Genomic DNA, 19,650 nt, shown 5'->3' with positions numbered 1-19,650 from the left:
ACGAAAAAACAACAAGCCTCTGACAGAAGTTACATTAAATATATTCAAATGACAAGGTAGCAGTAAGATTAAACTAATATCTATAATATTTTCTTGTCATTCGGACTATAAAAGTCAATCTATTATAAAATAATGTGATTGACAACATTTATAATGGGTTTGACAACTGCACTAATGACATTTACCAAAAACCAGAATGTTCTATGACAGTAACTATATTTAGTGCTACCATGATTGAGGAAAAAGAAGATCTAGCCGTGTCTTCTCTCTCTCTCTCAAGAAGATGACTCATAGTTGTTATATTTTGGTTCCCATGGCTTCTTTTGATTCATAAATATAAGCAACAAAGTTTCACAGTGGTCGCTATTTGAAGAAGAAGAGGATCCGTTGTATAATGGTGTGCTCCCAAAATCAATGGCGATCTCTCTTCTCTATCCTAAAATATTTCAACTGCGTCTCCAATGTCTAACAAAACCCAGTGAAAGAATGATGCAGCCACGGCATTAATTTCCCATACAAGCTGTGTCTCTGCCGTAAAAAAGACGACGAAGAGAGAGAGGATAAGGAAATGAGAAAAAGGGCATGGAGGTAATTTGTCAAAATTTGCAAATTCCGATTTAATACCTGTAGGCTTATTTGTCTTTTGTGAAGTTAGAGTGACTTATTTGGGATTTTAGAATTCAATAGGTATTTATATGGGATTTTCCCTTTTATTTTCTCTATTTTTTTTCAGTTCATATATATATATATATATATATTAATTTGAACATAATAATTAATAATACCAGCCGAACTCGACAAAATTGAACAATACGCCCGACCCAATTCAATTAATCAACATTTGGTTGTGGCCCAATCTTGGGTCAAGTAGAGGGCGAGCAAGGTTATTAAACTCGTGAGTTTAAATAAACTTGTAATAATAATATAAACTTGAATTATAAATTCGAATCGTGAATCATAAGAGTTTATTTTTATTAATAAACTGATATTAAAGGTATATAATCAAATAATCAATATATAAAAAATGAGAAAATTTTATTTAAATATATTTTAAATTTAAATAATTAAAATTATATCTATCAATGTTCATAATATATCATATTCAACAAAGAAATTTTCATAAAAAATAAATCATATATAAAGTTACTAAACATAATCAAATTCAAAAATTTAGGGATAAAGTTTATTTCTTGAACGGTGCATATATTAAATAGGGATAAAGTTGACACCATTTTATAAGCTAAAAAACGTAAAAATGATAAATTCAGTAAATGAACTCGTAAGTTTAACTAAGTTTACAGTTATCACGAGTTTAAGAACGAATCGATACGATTTTATTAGCTGAAAACGTGAAAATGTTAAACTCGGAGAGTCAACTCGTGAGTTTGATAACAGTAGGGCCGAGACTTGGACTCTTTATTATTATAGAGCTCAATATGAAAAATTAAAAAAAATGGAATTATAAAATTTTAATAATAAAATATGTAAGATAAAATAAAAGCATAACAAAAATTAATTAAAAATTTTTTAACTGTACTTCTTTAATTTTTTAAAAAATCAAACTCAGTAAAATTCTTCCTTTCATTTTTCTGATACTAAATTGAGCCTAATATGATTTTATCTAGTCATTCTGAACCTCAGAGAGGGATCCAGAAAAGTTTGAATAAAGATAAGAAAGTATACAATTAATTGCGAGTTGGCCATTAAAAAATGGAATGCATATTAAAAAGTTGAAGGGGGTTGTTACGGACATAGCACATTAGGGTTGGCAGTACCGTGTTCATCATCACTCATAGTCCATTCCATCTTTAACCATAATTTTATATTAAAAGCATCTTTTTCTTTTTCTCTTTTTTTTTATTACGAAGCAGAATCATAGTACTCCTCCGGTTCTTATTATAAGACCCATTTTGACTTTTTATTTGGTCCTAATTATAAGACCCAATCCATTTTCTCTCTTATATTTATGTATTTTTTTCCAAGATAATCCTTCTAATAATGATAGTTTTAGCCAATATACTTAATTAGCAAAGATATTTTAGGAATAACAACACTTATTTATTATAAATAACCAACTTAACTTACTTCCTTAATCTCCTCAAATAAGTCAATTGGGTCTTATAATTAGGACCGGAGGAGTATTATATATCATGTAAAACAGGCATTTATTTTTTTAATATAATATGGACAAAGTTCAGCTCATTAAAAAACCACTTAAATTAAAAAAGTATAGCTTCATGCACATGATCTTCCCATTTTCTTTTATCTTTTTTTTTTAAAAATCCAATGAGAATTTTTGTTGATCATACGTCTCCTGTAACAGTACACACAATTACATAAATATTTTATTGGAGATAAATCCTCTCTCTTGCCCAACTCCGTATCCAATTTTAAGAATTTTTTATTAGTGTCAAGTGCCTCTACAAATTATGTAATTCTAATTGTTAATGTCTACATCCATATATATGCATATACACACATCACACCCATTCAAATGAAAAAGCAATTCGATGTGGATGCACAAAGATAAAAGAAAAATAACAAAAAAAAAACCTATTAAATTTTAAAATAATAAATAAGTGATTTTAGAATGTCAAAATTTTTATAAAAATAGTCAATACCTTTGTAAAAATAGTGAGCATCACCTATTTATTATTTTAAAATTCAACAAGTATTTTATATTCATTTTTCCATTATCAAAATTCAAACTTTAATCTTCACATCACTTGGCAATTATGATTATTACAAAAATAACACAGATAAATTTTTGTTTTATCTACAAAATTTACCATTGAACCTATAAGGCGTGCACCATTTTTCGAATGAAAATTTTTAGAGTAAATTTACCATCTTTTATAAAAATTACAATGAGAAGCTAGTGGCCGGAAAAGATATTACTACCTCCGGTCCTTAATATAAGACCCCGTTTGATTTTTAATTTGGTTCTAATTATAAGACCCCAATCCATTTTGTCTCTCATATTTATGCATTTTTTTCCAAGATAATCCTTCTAATAATGATAGTTCTAGCCAATACACTTAATTAATAAGGATATTTTAGGAATGACAACACTTATTTATTACAAATAACTAACCTAACTTACTTCCTTAATCCCCTCAAATTAGTCAACTGGATCTTATAATTAGGATAGGAGGTAGTATTAAAATAAAGCCATCTCGATAAACAAAATCGAAAGGAACGGTGCACACCGCTGTCAAGAGTAGCTGTGCTCTGCGTTTTCTCGGTTTCGTAGAGAAAACCAGCAACGGGAAAAGCAGAGACAAAACGAAAGAGAGTGGTATGAGCTAACCAAACTCAATATCTCACAAAACCTTCAAAGCTTTGATCTTCGAATCCATTAAATATCCGTATTAGCTGTTAGGGAATGCTTTCCCTCCAATGCAGCAGCAGGCATCATCATCATCAGCCACCACGCCGCCAAAAGCTTGACATGAATCGCCGACCATGCATCCCCGTCTCTGCCACCGTCGCCGCCTTCATATGCTTTCTGCAACTTCTCTTCCCGGCGGCCAAGTCCCAATCCCAGAACATGAAAACTGACCGATACGTCTTCGGCCCCTTCGACGTCTCTTACTACACAACCTTCAAAGTCATTCCTCCGGCGTCGATCAACTTCGGAGCCCTCCAAGTAACTCCCGACACCGCCGGCAACGTCAACCTCACTGACACCTACGGCCGAATCCTTTTCCGGAAACCCTTCAACCTCTGGGAAGACACCGGAAAAGTTGCTTCCTTCAACAGTTCATTCCTCATCAACGTCTATCGCGTCAACAACGCCACTCCCGGCGAAGGAGTCGCCTTCTTCATTGCCTCATCTCTTGACATTCCCCGAAACAGCCATGGCCAATACCTCGGCCTCACCAACTCCACCACCGACGGCAATCCCGACAACCACATCGTTGCAGTCGAACTAGACACCGTCAAGCAAGACTTCGACCCCGACGACAACCACATCGGACTTAACATCAACAGCGTCAAATCAAAAACCACTGTCTCCCTGTCTCAATACGGAATGGAGATCGCTCCAAAGGGTGCCAAATACTATGTAATCTGGATAGACTACAACGGTTCAAGCAAGGAAATTAACGTATTCATCAAAGAACAACCTGACAGAAACGCACCTATAGTATCGAAACCTGAAGAACCAGTGTTAACTTCAGATCTAGATCTCAAAAACATCGTGAAACAGAGCTCTTACTTCGGGTTCTCTGCCTCAACAGGAACAACCTACCAGCTAAACTGTGTTCTGAGATGGAACCTGACAGTGGAGATTCTTTCAGAAAACAAGAACAAGTCGCGATCTTTGAAGATGGGTTTGGGTATTGGGGTGCCATTGACGGCTTTGATCCTGGTGGGGATTGGTGGGTCAGTGTATTGCGTTTATAAAAAGAAGAGAAGAAGAAGGTTGGACGATGAACAGATACTGGGGACGTTGAAGAGCTTGCCGGGAACGCCGAGAGAGTACTCATTCAAGGAATTGAAGAAGGCGACGAATAATTTCAGTGAGAAGAACAAGCTCGGAGAAGGAGGGTATGGGATGGTGTACAGAGGGATTTTGCAGAAAGAGAATAACTTGGAAGTGGCAGTGAAGAAATTCTGCAGAGATAAGATGAAATGCAAAGATGATTTCTTGGCTGAACTCACCATTATCAATCGTCTTCGTCATAAGCATCTTGTTCGGTTACTAGGTAACTTCATTTTCATGCAAATTCTATCTTTATCTAATTGCTTTTTATTCGTTGAATGATTGAATCCTCGTCTGAGCATGAATCTGTCTGAAACTAGGAATATATATCAAATCAGATCAGCACATTTAAACCGTATCCTTAATGATGTCGCCAAGTTCTATTCTGTCTATAATTCAGACACCAGACCAAATTTAGGGTTAGATTAGGATATGCTATAGTCAATAACTGAATGAATAGGTATTTGGTTTTGGAGGTTGAAGAAAATCTTGAACACATGTTTGTTGGATTTTTTTTTCAAAAAAAAAAAAAGTATTGCGTCCAACTAGCTGAGTGCTTTAGATCTAAATTGGTATAAATGAACAAGAATTTAGGTCTGCAAATCCTTTATATTTATATATATTGTTCAACCATTTTGAACTTTATTCAATGGAAAATTTCTTCCTTCTCTTTATTCATATTTCACCCTGACAATTCAATGCTAGAAGTTAAAAAATAAGGTTGAAAATTTTTGGCCATGCCTGGTCCAAACCATAACCTAGTGTCTATTTTGGTCTTGTTCTTTCTTTCATAGGAGCAATGTCTTCATTTTGAAAGTACAATTTTCATTTGAGGATTCGCTAAGATTGATGAGAATTGCCTGAAATGATTTAGGGTTTTATTTATTTTATACACACACCACGCACCAGGAAACCATGAAAAGCATGTAATAATTTCATCCAGTTCACCAAATGTAAACTTCAAGTGATCTAAACACGGAATTAAGCTGGCTGGAAACCAACAAAAAGCAATCTTTTATTCTGGTCATATGGTTAAATAAAATAAAAAAAACCATGTGGTCATGTCCTCAAAGTTCACTCTTGTCTCCGTGAATGAGATTTCCTTCAACGTTAACTCCAAAATATAAAATATAAAAAGGCTAGGAAGTAGGAGTCCATGATCTTTAAAAATCACAAATATTGCAAATTTCTATGGCAGCATCTTCTATATTCTAATAATGCATGCATATCTACTCTCAATAATTAAATTAGATTAATTTAAAAATTAATTAACATGTGCCCATCGAGGTCAATGATTATAGTTTATTTCTTGTTAAGTTGTTGCCATCATTTATTAGTGCTGGCGATAACGTACTTTTTGTTTGGTCCCTTGTTAATTTCAAAGCTTTCTCCTTTTCCTTTTTTTAATTTATACTATAAAATGTCCTTTCTTTTTTTCCCAGACATTGATCTAACTACTAAAGAAGGATTCCTTGCAAAAGAATTCGATGCCCATTTCATAATTGAAAGTACAGCTCGAGCTCGGTGCTTTTCAATCAGAATGGAATAAGAGAACAAGAAAATGAATTAAAGAATAGAAATTAGATAAATAAGTTATTCTTCCGTCATTGCATGATTTTAAGATATAATTTTATTAAATATGACTGAGTTAATACTTTAATTTTAAATTTGTACACCTAACTAATTTTCCTCCCTAAAATACTTAGAAGGCGGGTTAAGTTTTTTAAAATATTACCTTTCGGGAAATAATTAACCCTGGCCTCATTATAAACTATAAATACATCTAAATTCTAATGACGGTTTGTGTAGCTTACTTAAAAATAAATAAATATATCCCCTTTGAATGTTTTTTTTTTTTTTTTTTGAGATATTTTGAATTTATTTTTATTTGAAAGACATAGGAGAGATGATAAGTGCAGTTAAAGATAGGGAACGTACGTCACAGTCTTTTGTATTATTTTTGTACACACAGATGAATCAATTTCTGCAGAGTTAAGGGATGAAAAAAGATTATTTAGATGTGAAAGCTTAGAGCATAACTTGATAATTGATAATATGGTGCAGGTTGGTGCCACAAGAATGGAGTGTTAATTTTGGTATATGAGTTCATGCCGAATGGCAGCCTGGACAATCACCTTTTCTTTGAGGATGGAAAAATTACAAGACCTCTAAGTTGGAACCTACGGTACAAAATCATCTCAGGCGTAGCCTCAGCACTTAACTACCTCCATAATGAGTATGATCAAAAAGTAGTTCATAGAGATCTCAAAGCCAGCAATATCATGCTTGACTCTGACTTTAATGCTCGCCTTGGCGACTTTGGCCTTGCTAGAGCCATTGAGCATGAGAAAACCTCATACGCTGAGGTTGAAGGAATCCATGGCACAATGGGGTACATCGCGCCAGAGTGCTTCCACACAGGGAAGGCAACACGACAATCAGATGTGTTCAGTTTTGGAGCAGTTCTGCTAGAAGTAGTGTGTGGTGAGAGGCCCTGGACAAAGAAGGAAGGGTTTCAGTTACTGGTGGATTGGGTTTGGTATTTGTATGGTGAAGGTAGGATTCTTGAGGCTGTGGATAAAGGGCTTGGGAATGAGTATGAGATTGAAGAAGCAGAGAAAATATTGAAATTAGGGTTAGCATGTTCTCATCCTATTGCTGGTGAGAGGCCAAAGATGCAAACTATAATGCAAATTATAAGTGGGGCTGTCCCTGTGCCTTATGTGCCTCCAAGTAAGCCTGCTTTTATTTGGCCAGCTGTGGATTTTGGAAGCTTTATTAGTGATCTCACAACACCATCTTCTACTACTGCAAACACACCTGTTCATACAGATTCAGATCCTCTACATTCATCAAAGTGAATGTTTGTGTGATACATTTGGAAAGAGATTATGAGCATAATGATAGAGACATAAATTTATACACAACTGTATTTTTTTGTGTCATCCTCTTGGGATATATAAATGTATAAATGTGGAGGATCTAATTTTTTGCTCACTTACAGTCTTGTGTGCTGATTGATCATTTCCTCTTATGGATAGGTTGTCTCGAATTATTTGGGATTTTATGACACTTTGTAACATTTTAGTATATAGATTCTTTTCTTCATAAAAGAAATGGATACTACTATTATGTCTGAAATGCTGATGAAAAATGTCATTCTGTTTATGGTTCTAGTGTTTATATTCTATTTGAAGTTGCTTCTAGAATCAGTTGAACCAAGTTGGCAATTAATAATTCTGATTTGATCTAATTCTCTAGAGCTCAACTTGAGCAACGGAGAGACTCTTTCTAATCAAGTACTTTGTATAATTCAAAAGAAATAGAAACAATTATGCAACCCCTAATGTTGCCTTTTCAATTATAGACTTTCCAGTTGGCAAAAAAAATCTGGACTAATTGAAACTCTATTTATTTGTCATAAGAAATGAATGTCTTAGCCATTAATAATGGGAGAAGCAACTTGTCTCTTCTACCCTTTCCCTCCTCTGCGGCTCTACCCTTCCTTTACTCCTTTCATCATTATTAGATTAAATTCTAGTGATCCAAATTGAACATTTTATAAAAATATTATTATAATCTTACTAAAAAAATACATACAAGAATTTGAACTGCTAAAAAAATGATCTGTCACAACTATATTATTTTAAAATAGATGTCTTTCATATTTTTTTTTCACTATAGTTATAAATTGTTATCAAAGTATAACAGTTTAAGTAAAATTATAATAATATTTTTATAAAATATTAAATATCCAATGTAATCTGATGGTGATGAAGGGAGTAGAGGAGGGGAAGGGTTGAGGAGACAAGCTGCTTCCCATTTAGTGTCCCACAATATCTCAAACAGTATTATTTTCAATAAGAAAATATCCATGCCTACCCAAAAAAAAAAATTTTACATTGCACCATGCGTCACCTTAAATCCTAAATTCCGGTGTCAGGAATGCTGTCGGTCTCACTTCCCCCCTTTTTTTTTTTATTTTTTAAAAAAGATGATTTTGCAAGCTTGGGCAAAAGAAAGTGATCATATTTAAGTAGAATAGCGTATACATTCATATATGCAATGAGACAAGAAGGATTAGAAATATATATACAAGCATCATAGAGCCTATCCTACCTGCGTATTTTGGAAAGCAATAACAACATTGCACAGAACAATACAGAGAAGGCAAATTTCAATGTCATTGTCGACTACCAAAACACTTCTTGCAGGGTTGGTTCTTGTTTGTTTCCCAGGAGCCTCCCTAGAGAGGATCCGAGTCCCTACATGGAATGCCGGCCATCTGACCTCTCTTTCATTGGTCTTTCCTCTTGAATTTCCTCCAACTCTTCTTCATCGCCTCTTCTGCCTGCCTGCTCCTTCCAGTATGCAACCAGCTTTTTCAACCGAGCCACCTCTTTTGACGAAACATTTTTGCTCGGATCATTCACAATCGATCTCACTCGCGAAGCATACCTGAATATCCCGAAAGTATAAAACAAAACTTCTAAAACTCGAAGTCCAAGAACCCAAAAAAAAAAAAAAAAATCACACAAGAAAGATCAAGGAACATACATGAGAGAATTGTGTGTCTCATCCAAGTTTGATTCTGCTGGGGATACATTCACGAACATGAGAGTTTTAGCATTACCCCCTAGTGAATCACTCATTAGCATTGTCAACTTGTGATTCCTGTAAGGAGTGTGTTGACCACCGGAAGATAAAGCACTGATGACATCCCCAAGAGCTGATAATGATTTATTTATACTTTGAGCTTCTTTAAGTTGATTACCAGTGGAACCAGATTTTTTTACTCTTTCTGAACCAGCAAGATCTACAAAGCTTAACTGCATATTGAATCAAATATACAATGTAATTAAGCATCAACCCTGCTCAAGCTCAAGTTCCATCATAGACAGGCATAAATTACAGTTAATTCCAAAGAAAAACTTAAGATACCTTTCCTCTTGCCATTGATTGAGTTTGGAGGTTGGTACTTTCAATTACAACTGACAATATGAGATGAGATCTTGAACTTTCTTCGTTCATCTGAGTTCCAGATGTATGCCGTCGTTCAGATCCTCGTTGTATTATGCTATTCAATTCCTCCATGTTTGAAATTGGCAATACTGTCACATTTTCCACAACCACCATGCCCTAAAATAAAACAAAACAAACAATATAACATTAGACCACGTAAAGACCTGCAAATCACTTCATCATAATTGTCAGAAAAAAAGAAAACAAAATAACATGGGAAAGAAAACACTAAGATTAGTAATGTTTTATCTCTGAAATCAAAATAACAGCATAAGAATTATATCAATTTTGAATTGTCATTACAAATATTAAGTATTTTGCATTTCTATATAATAATACTATAATGGCTCTATAGGCAAAAATTCACAGTGGCTGGGTAGAGATAATCACCTTTGAATCCTTCTTGATATCTAATTTTAAACGCTTTGCATTCTTAGGTAACAGAAGATCTACAAGTGTATCTTGATATAATTCCACCATGTATGCCTGTAATATTGATACATAAGAAGTCTTTGTAAGATAATGCCGCATTTTGCAAAGGTTTTCAGCTTTACACACAAGAAATCAAGCTATAATTAATTACCTGACCATTTCTGCTTTATTGACTATATACATTACAAAATTAAGCAATAAAGTTGCATAAACCATCTTTTTGAAACTATTACCTTTAAAGAAAAAGAATATTTGTTGCTATCTCTCCTCAAAATTTTGAACAGTTCAGCGGTGGCACGTGGGGTGAGCCCAGGGTTGTTTTCAGTTCCATAGATTGTATATGTCTTCCCAGACCCAGTCTGTCCATATGCAAATATGCAGACATTATACGCATCTACAGCAGACTGTACCAAATACTGCATGGAAAATCACCAAAATGAAAGCATTACCAATAAATTTTGCACAAATTATCTTGGGCAAGAAAGGGATATAATCTTTAAGCTGATATAACTTACCCTAGTATCCTCGAATACATCTTCTTGGGTGGCATTATCATCAAATACACGATCATACACAAATTGCTTTGGTTTATCATCCTTCCATGGATGTTCAATAGTAAACTCATCTATGCTGGTCAGGACATCTCTCTCTTTCTCATTGATCTCTTTATCACTAAGAGGCCTTCGACGGCAGTAAACTCTGATCTTACCTTTCATATCTGAAAGAAAAACCAAGCTTTGATGTTGTAAAAATGCTATAAGAATATTAATACACTGTCATGTAGATAAACTTTTCATAGCCCACCTTCTATTGTGTTGAAATAGCGTTTCCGCAAAACCTGCTCTTCTTTATAAAGCGCTTCCATTTCTGCTAATTGAGCCCCTTGCATCCTTAATATGGCAGCTGTTTGTTCATTCTTCCTATCAATGTCCTAAACAAAGAAAACAGAAACATAAAAATACTTGGTGTGTGGGCGCTATAAGTGTGTTGTCACGTGATTGGAATATTGAAAATAAATGAGCGAGTGTCAAAACCTCTTTCATTTCTCTTAGTTCTTCCAGTTCCCTTAAATTATTCTGCAATGCAACCAACTCAGCATCCTTGGCTGATAGAGTGGATTCAGCAGCAGCTAATTCTCGTCTAAATCCTTCTATCTTTTTTTCCAGGTCATTCACTTGAGACTTCAAGGCTTTGCGTTCTTGCTCAAATCTTCGTTCAAGAACATTAATCTGCATTTCAGCAAACACCTTGAATATCGATTGACGATTATGTAAAATTATTGGGTTTTAAATCATATAAATTGTTTAAATGTTTTATATTACCTCATCAGCATTCCCCTTCTCCAGCTCTGATAGCTTCCGTGCCAAAATCAATTTTTCATTTGTCAATCTTGTAACAGTTTCTTCTGCTACAAGCAGCTCATCTTTATGAACTTTTAACTCATTCTCAAGCTTATGCAAATCCTATTTATCAAAGTGAAAGCTGTCCTATTAACCAGAGATTATCTTACACATAAATAACAACACCTTCAAAAGTATCTTACCTGGTTATTTGCTTCAACAGACTCCTTTTTTGTGTTCTCTAGCACCAGGTTATTCAACTTGGTCAATCTTGCTTCCATATTTCTTTTCTCTATAATTGCAGCCTAGTAGATTCATAATCCGTAAGACAAAAAATATTTGCAAAAGTGAAATTGGATGAGTTATATGAAGCTGAGAAATTTACCTGAATAGCCTTATCCTTTTCATTGCATATTGATCTAAGCCTATCACACTCACAGGTAACTTCCTCAAGACTTCGTTTATCTGCATTTAAGGATTCCTTCAAGCCCTCCAATTCTCCTTGCATTTTCTCTTCCTGCTTTTGTTTTTCCCACAATTCTTCCCGCAACTATTCAGCATAGTTTAAAATATTAAAACATTTAGCTGACAACTTACACAAGACACCTTAATTGGAATGAAAACAAAGTTATGCCTAATTTATTGGAGACAAATTTTAAGTATCATGCCTTATGCTAAACGTGCTTTTGTCAAAGATTGATACACATTATAGATCATGTCCATATAGCAGTTTAACCAAGAAGAGGCTTCATCATTCTTCCCCAACACAGCTAATGCCAAAGATCAACTTTGGTTCCTCAGCCATGCAGTGAAAAGCAAAAGTGAATATAACGGTTGACCCCTAGAGTTTCCTTTTACCATGCAATGATCCAAAAGAAATGTACTCTTAAGTGACTAGGCATAACAACTCATTTAGATGATTGTTGTCCAACCAGCTTAAGATCCTATTGTAGATACTAGAAGCTTAGACTCACTTTATCAACATTTCTTTGAGATTCTTCAACAGCTTTTGACAGATCTTGAACACGTCTTTCATATATTTCTGAAGTAGGACTCTTAAAATTGTTGCTGATATCTCCATTTACAGAACCACCAGCAGCAGACCGTGCTTTGGAATATCGGCGCAACATTACATCATTGATATGTGTCTGAAGAGCTACACAAATTTCTTCCCCCTATAAAGAGAAAGAAATTGTCAGTGAGGCAAGAAGTAGTGATACACATGTTGAATGTTAATCAAGTACAAAACTAAGTGCTCACTCAATGAAGGTATATATACCTGCTTGGTTTCAAACTGAAATATGTGTAGAACACCTGCAACTCGCATTTTGAAAAATACTGCAGTATTGCTACTTCCAAACTGCATTATGTCTCTTAACTCAGCGGAGTGAAGGTATTCCTTTGGAACAGGACGGAAAAAATGAACCTGCAATTAAACAATAAAACCATAAATGAAAAGGCACACTTAAATATCAAACACATAAAAATTGTATACATATCCAACTTTACCCCTCTCTTGTTAATGCCCAGTATTATTTTTCCAGGTAGAAGTCCAATTGGATCATCAATTTTGCGAACATGAAAGAAAACGGAATTCCCATAAGGAAGTGCTCTCAATATGCGGAGGAACTGTTGCCTTGCCTCATCTTTTGTCAGATGTTCCTATGAAAAACGTATCAAAGAACAATAAATTAAACAGTATACTATTTATGCATGTAAAGGAGCATGCTAAAATAAAAATTAATTTCTCTATTTCAGTGTGATTCACGAGTAGAAAATGGGTAATAGTGTTACATGCACCATAAAGAGATTAACAACAAGTTAATAACACGAGTTACAGATCTGAGCTATTAAATACTAATCAGATCTAAGCAAAAAAGTGATGGAGTTAAGCAATGTCCTACTATCATACCGATGAATGATAGCGAGAAAGAATGTCCAGCTCCCATTCCCGTTTAGCTCGAGTAATTGCAATCTGTCTTGGTAGAAACCTCTCCAAAAGTGAATCCCAATCTCTGAGACATACATAATCATAAATCTTAGGCAAGCAGACTCAGGAGTTTACATTTTAAAAAGTGTCAAGCTTACTCAATAAGGCAAAGATTATTGGTAAAAGGTGTTATGCTGAAATAAATCAAGTAAACCTGAATATTGTTGCAAGATATTTACGTTTTACAGGCACTTACGTGCAAGACTCAGGTGCTCTAACAAATCCAATTTCAGCCAGGATTTGCAATGAAGACAGTTGGGCAGCATCATCTCTTCCAACAGGATAATTACCCAAGATATAATCATGTTGTAACTGTAACATTAATTGACAAGAATCAACAAATATAGAATTAGAAGGTAAATGTTTGGTGCAAAAACTAGATATGCTTTATTGATTGCAATATAAGTTTATTGTGGTGATTTTCATAGCAAACTATCAACTTCCAAATACATTTACAAAATTCTGAGAGTTTCAATGAAAAGACATACTTGCACATAGCATAGTTGTACAAACATGGGATCTGCCACAGCTTCATCTGATTCTCGAAATAGCCTTTTCTTAAATATAAGTTTACATTGCAAGATTTCTCCCTTACTTCGATCTTTTGCTGCCCTAAATTCTGCTAAGAGGTCTCCAATATATTTGTTGTCATCCAACCCAATGTACTCCTCTGAGAGCCAATATAAGAGCAATTAGACAATCCGTTCTAGTTAGTTAAAAAGTATAACAATCAACAAGTGTGATGTGAAAGAGACATACCATTTCCAGAATCCGGTGATTTGGACCCAGTAACAACTTTACGGCATTCAAACAGAGTAAAGCTATTGTATGTTGACAATTTGATGATCCCCGCAAGTTCCTGAAGCAAATGTTGCATTAGAGAATAAAAATACGTTTTTAAAATGCAAAAATTTCAACATCTGATTGAGAGTTTAAAACAATTCAAACAAAAGCAAATGAATTCCAAGAAAAGTCCAGCATTTAGTACAAATAAATTTGATTGTCTTTGTTAACAACACTAGAGGCCTTAATATGAATAAATTTGAAAATGACTGAATATTGATTTTCTTTACTGGATTGAACAGATTCTTTAAATGACGATATATTCTTCAAACCTTTCCTGATTACTTTGCTATCGTCATGCATAATCTTCCCATTTTTTTATTTTTCCTTCTTGAATTTTTGAATATTGCATAAAATTTTGTAAAATTAAAAATCATAAATGCAAACAATTCCAAGCAAAAAAAAAAAAAAAGTTTCAAAGTACCTCAACAGCATCAGCAACTGTTGTTGCCATGTCATATGTGATTTCTTCGAAAGTTTCATCCAAGAAGAACACTATAGTTGTAAGCTTTCTCCCAGTTAACAGAGCTTCAATTTCCTCACGTCCAGGCATAATATGTCTAGGACCAGCTTTGACAGAACGCTTAAGAGCATTTAATGTATTTAGTGCAAGGGCTTGGATTTCAGCATCAGTGGTTACATTGTGGGCCACATTATGAACATATTCAGACAAATATCCTCCAATGTCTTTACTAGGTGGCATGGAGGATGCGCATAAATACATCAGCTCCCATGCTTTAATCAAGTATTGCCTATTTTGAGATAAGAAAGGGTTTAGCGTCATGTGCATATAGCCAAGTTATTACAGCTTCAATAACCACAAGTCTAACCAACATGAAGCTCAACATAAATAGAACATACGCATACCTCTCAGGGTTATTTCTGGTTTGTTTTGATATTTGAACAAAAAGTTCATCTCGGAGTTCTGAACGCTTCAAACTGTGCTTGTATAGTTTGCCTACAAGCTCAACCCTTTCATCTAAACTTATTGGATTTACTCGTTCTGGTGAATCTACTCCCATATACTTCAAAATGATCTGAAATAGTTTAGTTGCCCGGCTTACCATATCACCGTTCATCTTAAGCAATGATGTTGGTATAGGATCCTTAAAAATTTATTTTTAAAAAAAATCGTGAATTAGCACCTCATGTGTAAAGGAATTCTGATAGCATACTCTACTAAAACTGGTATTTTATTACCTTTTGGAAACACAACATGTCCTCAAATGTAAACTTCTCTCTAATTTGAGGGCCTACAGATCTCTTAGAAAAAAATCCACGTTTCCCAGCAGAATTGATTTGTTTCTGCATTAATCTTATAAACCCCTCTACCTGTAACAAAAAAAGGTTAAGAAAAGCTTAGTGACGTTAAATGAAAAAAGATGACCAAACCACGAAGATAGTGGTGAAATATAATACATAACTGAATTAACATATATGTTTTCCTACCTGGAATCTATCCATCAAGGGCACAGCTCCGGCTAATTCTGCTGGAATAGCCATTGTTAGGGTTGAAGGCGTGCTGCAAGTGCAACCAAGAAAAATAAAATCAAATACTAAGTCAGATACTGGAGAAGGTTGCATATGAGCAATCGGAAAATTCATCCTCACTTGTAATAAATAAAACTAGCCCCACAATTCAAAGGGCAAAAGCAGAAAAATACAGTTATAAACGTAGGTGTCAATACAACCAGAATGCAAGACTGAAATTGAGCTCATACAGGAACCAGTCAAATATAGTACCCAGTCAGGCCATAGAATATAGCTTCTTTTTTTTCTTTTTTTAACTTCATCATATATTGTTCTACACAAATAGAGAATAAAGGTGAACAGGATTCTAATATCCTACAATCCCGATAACATACGTTTCATTCTTTTTACAGGAAAAAAAAATACTCTAACACAGCTATAATAATCATCATTGTTTATATAAATTCCAATATATCTTCAGAAGAGGGAATGATACTTACGGTGGTGCAAAGGTGGAGCCATCACTGTCATAGTCATCAGCATTGCTCACTCCAGCATGATTGTGAACAGGGGTATCATCGTAGCCATTACTGGAACTAAAGGAAGGTCTGTTTGTCCTCATACTTTGGGCCATGGGGTATGGCATATCAATGGTCATTTTGCTGAATTCAGATGATGGACTGAATTTTAGTCTGCCTCAATAACAAATTTAGCTCTTATTTAATCCCCTGCGTGATAAAAACTGAAAAATATAAGTAAATAAAGAAGAAGAAAAACAACAAAACCCAAGCCCAAAAAATGAGAGGCAGAAAAGTCGCAGCAGCTTTTAACTACGGGAAATCCGACATTTTAAAACATAGATGACTTGCTAGGGAGGACAGAAGCCTATGAACCGTCAACCAAATAAGAAAGAATTTAACTGAAGAAAGCTAGCCTGACCCCCATAGAGAACCCACGGGACTCCGACCCAATCATAAACTAAAATATATATGATCAGCGGACATAAGCCCAGAAATCCAAGAGCGAAAATATTAGACTGGCAAACACAAGATCGACAATACTAGGAGGTCTTCAGTAGGCAACACGCTTCAATGAACTTGACCATTAACACGGGGACACCCAGTCGCAGCATTAGGCTTTAATCAGAGAATGCGTTTTGAACATCCTCGAGAAGACTAGGAAGCGACTCAACTGAAACCCAGAGGATCGGGAAAACAATGTCAAGACTGCAGAAGAAGAAGAAGAAGAATGGGTAAAAATCTCACCTTTAGAGCGGCAAGGAGAGCAATGTCAACAATAACAGTGTCTGAAACAGTAGTAAGCAACCAGAGGAAGAAAGAGATCTGGGGGTGACGGGAGGTCAATCGCAGTCCAAATCGATAGAACGAGGGAAACGAGAAGAAAGAGGAAGCAAGGGAAGCGTGAGGGAAAAGGGAGAGAGAAGGTCACGAGAGGATTATAAATGCAAAGGGCAGCTGATTTTGCTTTTACAGCAAAAGAAAATGGAAGATTGAGAAAGAAGAGAGAAGATGTATCAACAAACAGCAGCATATGCAAATGGCATTTGGATCTCTTATCCTTCACCATATTTTCAAACGGACAATAATAATAATTAATCTTCCAATCCAAGTTGGAACATACAGCCCGGCGATACGGCCAAATCCTCGTTTTTCATTTTTAAATTTCGAAATCTCGAATGCCTCTGAAGCCTGAACGGAAGCTACCCTGCTACCGCTCTCCCGACTAATTTAAATCATAAATATAAAAACTTATTTGATTTTTATTTTAATTTTAAATATAAAATTTTAATTTATTTATTTATCAAACTTATCTATTTTTTTAGGTAGTCTTTATAATAATGATAGTTCTAACCAATACACTTTATTGTTAAAAACTTTTTTAAAAAAATAACATCTATTTATTATAAATAACTAACATAATTAATTTTCTTAATCTACTTAAATTTAGTCAACTAGCTCGTATATTAAAGATTGAAAGTATTATTATAGTAGTATATTACTAAGTAATTTTTTAATTAAAATTTACGGAATACAAAATAAGTATGTGAAAAGAGTTTTATCTCGACTTACATATATTTATAAGTGATTTTAGATTTATATAGGAGAATTCAAAAAAAAGAATATCAACCATTAAAATAAAATTTGATGGTGTTAAAATAAGGACATTTATTTATTACGTGAGAAAAAAAATTGTAACCTTTTCGTAATACCATTATACTATCTCCGGTACTTAATATAATTCAAGTTCATTTTAATAATGGTAGTTCTAGTCAATACACTTGATTAGCAATAATATTTTAAGAAAAAAAGTACCTGTTTATTACAAATAACTAACTTAACTTATTTTCTTAATCTTCTCAAATTAATCAACTAGATCTTATAATTAGAACTGAAGATAATATCACAGTTACAATTATCAATATTTCTCAATTGAATGAACTTGAATTGAGTAATTATAGCTGTCAAAAGAATAACAAATTATTTCTTTTTGGCACACTCATGACTGATCAATATCAACGTGATAAAATTTTCAAACTTTACAGCATAAATGGAAGTTGCGCTGGTTAAATTGGTGTGATTGATTGCAATTTTCTTTTTTACAAATCATCAATTAACATATAAAAAGAGCAGATATTAACTTGCAGTGATTATTTATTAATTTTTCAGCTCTTGATGTATATTAAGTTGATTTTTTTTTTAATGCATTGGACTTTTGCAATGCTCACAGGTGAAACTAATCCATTTGATTCAATTTCCAGAGCATTATTGTTTCTTAGATTATTTTTGAAGTTTGGAAGTTAATTTTCAACAAACCACCAAACCCCACTGCACCTCCAATGCCTCACCCACAAGCCAACATTCTCATTTCCCATTCATATTTTCTAATTACCTAATTATGTATAACACGATAGCCTAACAGATTCGGATATCGCGAGTTTAATCCCACTTAAGCTACTTTTACAAATTTATAATTAGTCATTTCATACACGTTTAATCGGATTATGTGTCTAGAAGATATATACTCCTCAGATTTTGTAAGTGCATGTGGTTCAAAACTATTCACCAGCCTGATGTCCCCACTTGAACAACAACGTACATTATCACCCAACTCAAGCTGGTATTATCATTATCATTTATTATGATAAAATTAGGAGCTGCTGATAATAAAGGTCACAACATCTTTTAAACTCATAATTAGTAAGCCATAAATAAATAAAAAACCAAAGTATACATTTGATCTGTTAACTTTGTACAAAGTTTTAATTTGTTCCCTTAACTTTAAAAAACATACATTTAATCTTTTAATCCTAAAATCATTAGGCTTTAATGATAATTTTTTGTAACAACTATAGATGTTTTGAAAATTAAACTTAATATGTTAATATTTAAAAATATTATATCAATATTTAAGATCTTAACGTTATCATGTTTTAAAAAAAATTTAGGATTAAATGACTAAAAGTATACATTTTAAAAATAAGTGACCAAATTAAAATTTTATACAAAAACTAAAAGACTAAATATATATTTTAATCTAAATAAAATTTATGAAAGACACCATAATCTCCGTATATATGCCCTGCAACCTCATTGTATTCCATTTTTTTTAATCAGTCACAATCATACAAGTAATCATTAAGTAATTGATTGATGATGACTAATTGTTCGTGGGGTTCCCTGCTGCGACTAAGTTAAAAATACGTAGGCAGCCATATATATGTACTATTTTTACACAGATACTGGACTCATTCATGGCAGAAACAGCCAAATATACTTTTAATTATATTCTAAAAATAGCTATAAACAGCAGTTCTAAATTCATGTGAGGATAAATAAATAAAAGTAATCGCCGACGTCGCCGGCTTGGGCCTGTACTGTGCATGTATGTGTTGAAGTCAGAAACTAACAAATAATAAATAAATAAATAAATAAAGAAAAAGAAAAAGAATAAAGTTTCTGTTCCGTAGATTTGCTGAGAAGGGGGGGCAAGGACCAAGGACGGGGACGAGTCCTCAATTAATGTGAGTCACGAGAATGTCCTCTTTG

The 19,650-nt window shown here is 33.9% G+C and overlaps 2 protein-coding genes across 2 annotated transcripts; one reads left to right on the top strand and one right to left on the bottom strand.

Annotated features, from left to right (window-relative positions):
- Window positions 1-3,279: 3,279 nt before the first annotated feature.
- LOC114739042 (probable L-type lectin-domain containing receptor kinase S.5) lies at window positions 3,280-7,627 on the top strand. The gene is made up of 2 exons (XM_028927110.1): window positions 3,280-4,709; window positions 6,551-7,627. Exons 1-2 carry the CDS (start codon window positions 3,386-3,388, stop codon window positions 7,345-7,347), a joined length of 2,121 nt encoding a protein of 706 aa, XP_028782943.1. The 5' UTR covers window positions 3,280-3,385; the 3' UTR covers window positions 7,348-7,627.
- An 867-nt stretch (window positions 7,628-8,494) lies between these two features.
- LOC114739044 (kinesin-like protein KIN-14I) lies at window positions 8,495-17,137 on the bottom strand. The gene is made up of 24 exons (XM_028927111.1): window positions 16,849-17,137; window positions 16,084-16,311; window positions 15,563-15,635; window positions 15,314-15,445; window positions 14,981-15,219; window positions 14,538-14,865; window positions 14,030-14,129; window positions 13,759-13,940; window positions 13,467-13,582; window positions 13,193-13,295; window positions 12,790-12,942; window positions 12,560-12,706; window positions 12,255-12,455; window positions 11,666-11,830; window positions 11,484-11,585; window positions 11,263-11,403; window positions 10,975-11,169; window positions 10,745-10,871; window positions 10,456-10,658; window positions 10,174-10,356; window positions 9,899-9,994; window positions 9,428-9,625; window positions 9,044-9,315; window positions 8,495-8,944 (listed from the first exon to the last, which is right to left on the bottom strand). The coding sequence occupies exons 2-24, from the start codon at window positions 16,239-16,241 to the stop codon at window positions 8,752-8,754; spliced, it is 3,807 nt and encodes a 1,268-aa protein (XP_028782944.1). The 5' UTR covers window positions 16,242-16,311; window positions 16,849-17,137; the 3' UTR covers window positions 8,495-8,751.
- Window positions 17,138-19,650: the final 2,513 nt, after the last annotated feature.

The sequence above is a fragment of the Neltuma alba genome, unplaced genomic scaffold (assembly GCF_004799145.2).
Source record: "Neltuma alba isolate B1F8T4 unplaced genomic scaffold, ASM479914v2 tig00013748_pilon, whole genome shotgun sequence".
Lineage (NCBI taxonomy): Eukaryota > Viridiplantae > Streptophyta > Magnoliopsida > Fabales > Fabaceae > Neltuma > Neltuma alba.
The sequence above is the reverse complement of the archived record's forward strand: the minus strand, read 5'-3'. Positions and strand labels throughout refer to the sequence as shown.

Coding starts and splice junctions, on each gene's coding strand:
- LOC114739042 (XM_028927110.1), top strand. CDS start 3,386: ATGCTTTCCCTCCAATGCAGCAGCAGGCATCATCATCATCAGCCACCA. Junction 4,710..6,550: donor GCATCTTGTTCGGTTACTAG/GTAACTTCATTT, acceptor AATATGGTGCAG/GTTGGTGCCACAAGAATGGA.
- LOC114739044 (XM_028927111.1), bottom strand. CDS start 16,241: ATGACCATTGATATGCCATACCCCATGGCCCAAAGTATGAGGACAAAC. Junction 15,220..15,313: donor ACATGTTGTGTTTCCAAAAG/GTAATAAAATAC, acceptor TAAATTTTTAAG/GATCCTATACCAACATCATT. Junction 11,831..12,254: donor CTCAAAGAAATGTTGATAAA/GTGAGTCTAAGC, acceptor TATGCTGAATAG/TTGCGGGAAGAATTGTGGGA.